At 35.0% G+C, this 7,063-nt stretch overlaps 1 protein-coding gene across 1 annotated transcript; it reads right to left on the reverse strand.

The window, feature by feature from the left end:
- Nucleotides 1-1,179: 1,179 nt before the first annotated feature.
- LOC119521877 (vomeronasal type-1 receptor 4-like) lies at nucleotides 1,180-6,810 on the reverse strand. Its single transcript, XM_037820534.1, has 2 exons — nucleotides 5,911-6,810; nucleotides 1,180-1,335 (listed from the first exon to the last, which is right to left on the reverse strand). The coding sequence occupies exons 1-2, from the start codon at nucleotides 6,808-6,810 to the stop codon at nucleotides 1,180-1,182; spliced, it is 1,056 nt and encodes a 351-aa protein (XP_037676462.1).
- Between the last annotated feature and the right edge of the window lie 253 nt (nucleotides 6,811-7,063).

Genomic DNA, 7,063 nt, shown 5'->3' on the forward strand with positions numbered 1-7,063 from the left:
GATTCAGCTACATTGTTGAGTATATCACTAGTTTGTTCTTTTTTATTGCTGTGCAATATTTCATTATATGACCATAAAATGACTTTATATTTTCTCCACTTGGACATTTCTATTGTTTTCAGTCTTTGAATATCAGGAATAAAGAGACCAAGACCATTTATGTTCAAATGATTTTTGTGGATTGATGTCTGTGTTCCTCTTAGGTAAATATCTAAGAATAAAAGTGTTGCTAGAAAGTGTACATTTGGTTTTTAGAAGAAAGTGTCAAACAATTTTCATAAGTGCTTGTGCCCCTTTCACTGACACCAGCAAATGTATGAGACATATTTGATCCTCCTCTTTACTTACACTTGATGATGTAAGGGTTTAAATTTTAATCACACTAAGGGCTGTTATGTGCTCAACTAAACAAATTATTTTGGGGAAGAGAATTCAGTTCAAAACAGGTGGAAACCAGAGTGGTCTGAGATTAATGTCTGTGAAAGAAAGATGCATCTGGCCCAGGGGAGAATCACAAGTTTTGAAACTAGGTCCACATAAATCCTACCTTGCTCATCTTGGTCATTATCCTGGATTCAGTATCTACTAAAACTGAATAGATACAGACCTATTACTGAAAAATTACAGTTCTAATACACACCCATCAGAAATTCCACATGCATCATCAAAACTCAAGTTCTGGAATTTATATTCCAGCACTATTCTTAATATCCCCAAACTGAATAACACTCAGAAACCTACTTATGATTCTGTGCCTTTTAACACACCATGAACACAACCACACAAAACGATATAAATATAAGAGGTCTTGTTACTGAGTCTTGTTTTTGGGGGAAAATTTTTGTTTTATTTCCTGTTTTTGCTGAATTCTAACTTAGCATTTTGAGACTCTACAAGTATTAATTATATGTTTCTTCTTTTTTCTTGTAATATAAAATGGAACACAGAGCCACCTGTGACGTGTGTGGATTAACCTGGAATCCAACAGGACAGAGGCCTGTTTCAGAACAGCCACATGCAAAAGGCAATATCTCCAGTAAGCAAAGGTGAGAGCCTTTATTTTCCAAACCTGTTTACAAACAAACAGAATGTAAGGAAGAAAGTGGAGTTTCCAGATTAAACATGGCAGCTTATGCACAAAAACTTATGCACATAAGCTCATAAAATCCTTCAAGACAATTAATAATCACGAGGAGACACATACGAAGTTTCCAGTGGCGAAATCTGGCAGAGAGCACTATAGGTGAGTGAAGTTAACAACAGCCCGGATGAGACAAACTGATACCATGTGCCTCCCGTTAGATGCCCCCAGAAGGACACATCACCATTGTGGAACTGTGGACAAAAAACATAGTAAGTCTGAATCTGAGTCTAATCATAAGGAAACATCAGGGAAATGCAAATTCAGGCCCATTCTACATAAATAGCATGAACCCTTCAAAATGTCAAGGGAAAGTTAAGGGACGCTGGAGAGATCCTTCATATTGAAGGAGATGGAGCAGGCATGAGAACTCATTGCTTCCCTTGACTCTGACCTGGATCACTTGTGGATAAAAGTATAATTTGTCAACTGGCAAAACTTGAATGTGGTCTGAAATTTCCATAGCAGTAACATATTAATGTTAATTTCAAAATATTCTTAATTTTACATTGATTACTTGAAGGCATGTTGTGGCATTTAGGAAATTCATACTGAATTTATATTTCAGGAAAAATGCTCATTATACCTGCAAATTATTTAGAAACATTTCATAAAATAAATTATATATTTTATAATACAGATATGAATTGTATTTAATATTTATATGGATTATGGATATGTGTATACACTCAGAGCAAGAAATAGAGTTGTGAACGTTTGCAGACATGGGATCAGGGAATTCTTTTAAAATGTTTACAACTTTCTTCTGTGAATCCAAAATTATTTCCAAATTGCCAGTTATGAAAATGTTTGTTTGAAGCCAATGGTCATTAAAATGAAGGAACCAGTTATCCAAACATGTAACCTAAGGGAAGGACAGCGTAAACCGGAATTAAATAGACCCATAAATTATTGCAAACAAAAGGGATAAGTGAAAAATTGTAAAGCAGTAATTGCCAATAAGAATAAAAATGGGAAACATGTTTGAGAAAAGCAATAAAATAAGCATGGCCTTGCCAACGTAATCAAGAACTATAAGAAAGAGACTCCGTTGTAAATGTATGAAGCCCTTAACATTTGGAAGACATATTAGATCATAAAAGGAAATAAAGGTCAACTTGACTGCTACAAATTTCTATATCTAGGATGAACTTCTTGTCAGAAAAAATATGTTACTAATATTAAACCCAAAGGAATGAGAAAGCTAATTTATCAATATCAATATAAATTACAAAGCAGTGAAAGATGTATCCTTAAATTAAAACTAATTCTAATTTTCATGGGCAAATTTAAAGCACTTACATGCCACATACAGCTTTGTTTTCCGTAGTCTCTAATACTATTTTAAAATATTGTTTTAAAGACTTTTGGCTTTCTACAGTACTGCTGGCAGAGCAGTTCTCTCCTATTCACTCCTCTTTAAGATTTTTCAGAGTGATCATGGCCCATTAATACCAATGCTTTGAAATTTACATTTTCTTAATCTTGGTCTACATTGAGCTCATGGAGCATTCAAGTAAAGTCCTTCCTCATTGATAGTGCAGGTCATTAAAATGCACCATCTCTGATAGGAATCTTGGGTATCAAAGCCTTCCCATGTGGATCCTCCACAAAATGAAAACTGTCAATAATGAAGTCATTAATTCATAGTGATAATCTCAGGGTGGAATTGGAGTGTAAGATGTGAGCCATAAATTCCTTTATTTCCTTAACAGCTCTGCAGAGATATAATTCCAGAGCATAAGATTCACCTTTAAAGTTTACAATTCAGTTTTTTAGCATATTCAGATTTCTGCCATTGCCACCAGGATTTAATTGTGAATATTTTCTTCACTTCAAAAAAACAAACAAGTCACCCTTCCCTCCCATGTGTTTCAAGTGGAATGATTAAATTGTTAGAGTCACACAATGGAATCCAACACATCAACACCAACGAATGATCTATGATAACATGCAACTGTAAAGATAATTTCACAAAAAAAAAACATATAGCATGATAAAAACAAACTCAGAACAGTCATTCTCTATGATTCCATTTAGATAAAGTACATAATGAGTGAAAGCAATCTGTGCTATTAGATGTCCTCATGGTGGTTTCCCTTTGGAGGACTGGGGGGGGCCCAAGGAGGAGTCTTTAGGACTCACAATATTCTGCTTTATGACCTGGGGGCTGTATCCAGGGTTGAGTTTGGTTTGTTAAATTGCATTGTGATGTGCATTAAGATCTGTGCATCTGTCTTGGAAAATTGTTTTTAAATACCTATTTGCAAATTTTAAAGTTGGCAGAAGGTTAGTTTTGAAACATCCTTCTATAGTCAAACTGTAACTTAAAGATATTTAAAAAATACCTTGTGCTTAGTTAATTAATTAACTGTGGTTTCAGTATGCATTTAGTCTTAGTAAAAACCAGCAGGAATGGTTCTAACAAGATGAATTTCTCCTCCCACTAACTGCAGCAGCAACATTTCTTCAACGTAACCTGCTCAAAGAATCTGATGAGATCAAGTGTCAGGTAAAGTGCCTTTATTCTGTGTAAGAAGGAAATGAATATAAATATACCTATTACTTTCTAATTCTCCTTTCTTTTATTACTGTACTTGGAAATATTATTTTGAAGACAACCAAATACAAGGGTTAAATTTCAAAATTTTGTAAAACTTACCTGAATCTTAAAAAAAAACCTAATTCCAAAATATGCTGTTATTGCTGTTAGATGCACTGGTGACTAATTACCTATTGCCTAAAAGCTGTAAATATTTGGAAGGTTTCAAACAAGACATTTTCATTTCCCTCTTGTACTCACATGCGCAGATCTATAAAGAAACTCAAATTCCTTTTGCAAATGCATACTTGATTCTTGATTCGTATGTTCAATTACTGTGATTCCATTCAAGCGATCCATGAGAACCATTCAACAGAATTTTTAAAGGAGGTTTAATTTCTAGATTTCAATAAAACTGGAATACACAGTATAAAATCTACAAAATCAAAGAGTGAATTGTAGAATTCTTTTTTAAAAATTTATAACGCACATAAGTTAAGATAGAAAGAATTAGAGAATAGATGAATAGTAATGAAGAACACACAATGAGGTGGTAAGCCTAACCCCAAACCTATCACTTACCACATTAAATATACATAGAATATTTGCTCCTATTTGGGGAACATCATTAGTTGACTACATTTAATTGGATATTTTTTCCAAGACAAATAGCAAAATTTTAGGATTAAAGTAGAATTAAAAATGATAGATTATACATAATTGTAACCAATTAAACTATCAAGATTATCTAAACATTAGATAAAGTAGACTTTAAAGTTAAAGAAACTTGTCATTACTGTAATTGGTATCATTACACTTCTTAATGTAAAATTTCCAATATAACTGCTAGATGAATAAAAAGTATTATCTCACTCTGATGTACACACATATGCATCCATAACAAATGTATACATGCACATACCAATATAAACCAACATAAACACATATATACACTGACAAACATACGTACGTGTGTGTATATATATGTGTGTCTATAATATGTATATGTGTGTGTGAGTGTGTGTGTACACACTTCACTTTTTGTGCCTTGCTGTGTGGTCTCATAGAAGAAAAATATGTGAAAGAAAAATATATTTCTCTATTTTTGTACCACAATGTTCAATACATTTGCATTAGATCAAACTGACTCTTTTGTTTTTCAATATTGAATCGTTAATACTTCATATCATCTTAGTTATGAAAATACGGAGATAGATGTATTGAAACCCTTCTTACACTTGAGAAATATCTATTATCTTTCTTTGGAAATCCATAGGCCACAAACTCTACATAAAGGGATTCATGACTTCCTTTCTCCAAAAGGCTATTTCTCCACTGCTTTCAGTTTCATGAAAGTCTACACTTACCTCTTCAATTTAGAGATGTGAGATTGTGCCCAAACACACCTTCTTTCTAATGTGACCAGTTGGCATCCTCACATTAAGCAGAAGTATCTGCTCTCACAGATCCCCAAAATCCATGCAGTTTTATCCCAGACCTCATTTGTTTTTTAACATTCAACAGTGACTGATTATTTTTTTAATCAGTGAAAACATGTTTTTGTGCTATCCTTTATCCCTCTGCAGTTGAATCTGCCCATTTCTGCATGTGAGTGATTTAAATATACTAATACCCCTTCATATAATTCTATTTCAAACAACTGCCATGTTCTAAGGATTTAATATACAAATTTCCTGTCTTGGTTCCCAAAGCCTGTACTAAAACTGAAGTTGTTGTCATGTTTCACCCCATGCTACCACATGATTACAAGAAGCTGTTTTTCTTCAGATTTCTGAATGACTCTCACATGTTCCTTTCTCAAGGAACTCTGCCTATAACCTGTGATTACTGAATTTCAGGAGAAGTTTAATATCAGATGGAAAGTTGTAAACCCAAAGATTTCCCACATAATCTTCAGAAAGTCTTAGAACCTACTGGATTTTTATTGTATACACTCTGAATAACTACACAGCAAGTAATAATAAAATTTCAATTCTATAAGTATTTACATATAATTACATAAAATTTCATTTACATTTGCTGTTTCCATTTATTGTTCTATTTTTGGTGCATGAGCTCACAGTATCCTGCTCCCCACTCTACTGCACTGTGACAATTTCATAACTGTGCTTCCACATCTATGGGGACAGCTAAATAAACAAACGAACACTGCAAAAACATAGCATTACATATTGCTAATAAGATTAGGAGATTTTGTATTCCTCACCCTGGTGAAGCAGAGTTTGAAGACAATGGAGACCCAGCCCATGAGTAGAAAGGGGCTGACGGTTGGGAAACACACAGAGAATAATGCAGCCATGTTCACCACATAGATATTGGGATGATCATAAACATTGATACAAACCTGAAAGATGCAGGAGAGAGTGTAAAAGGATACAAGGGTGCTCAGCAGTAAAAGTATGGTTTGGGTAGCTCTGGCATCAGGGGAGGACCTGGGGGAGAGGCTGGTCCTGTGGATGTGTTGGACCCGCTGCTTGTGCCTGTACAGGATGGAAACCATGGAGCCGCTGGCCCAGAGCATGAGCCCCAAACACAGAGCATCAGGGAACGATAACAATGCTGCATAGAGTGGATATGTGATTTTGTCAGCAACTTTAGCAGAACAGAACCCTAAATCTTTTCCCATTTTGATAGTATCATTTCTCCAATGTCTGGTCAAATCTATAGGAATAATTATATTTACCAGCATGATGAGATGCCAGCACAAGGATATGGAGAGGCTGATGTTCCTGGGAGCTTTCACTTTAAGCTCTGCCCACATGGAGTTCCTGGGACTGATGATGATGACCTGGAAGATACTCAAGAGGCAGGTGCTGCCAATGCACACACCCCTGCCCACTCTGTAAATGTAGTAAAGCAGTTTGCATCCATAATCACTGAGGAATTGTTCCCACCCAAAAGCTACCATTGTCCAGGGGACCCCATTGGAGAATAAGACTAAGGAATTGGCTACAAGCAGGTGGTTGATAATCAAATCTGTTGACCTTAACCTGCCCCCACTGCAATAAAGAAAAAGATAATGATAGAGGACAGACAAGTTTCCGAAGACTCCAGCTACAGTCTGGGATAAGAAGACCATTCCTATCACCAAATTCCTGGAGGACATTCTGCCAGTTCACAGTGACTGACATTTGACTTCAGAATCAGAGGAGCCTGCAAGGAAATAGGGGGTGTATACTACAATCATCATGTCTATTGAAATCCAATGTTCTCCACTTACATTAGTTCTCCCATAGAATATTAAACATGATCTTTTTTTTTGTTAATTTCTTTTTTTTTATTAAATTCAGTTTTATTGAAATACATTCACACACCATACAATCATCCATGGTATACAATCCACTGTCCACAGTATGATA

Source organism: Choloepus didactylus, chromosome 27, assembly GCF_015220235.1.
Source record: "Choloepus didactylus isolate mChoDid1 chromosome 27, mChoDid1.pri, whole genome shotgun sequence".
In the NCBI taxonomy this organism is placed as follows: Eukaryota; Metazoa; Chordata; class Mammalia; order Pilosa; family Megalonychidae; genus Choloepus; species Choloepus didactylus.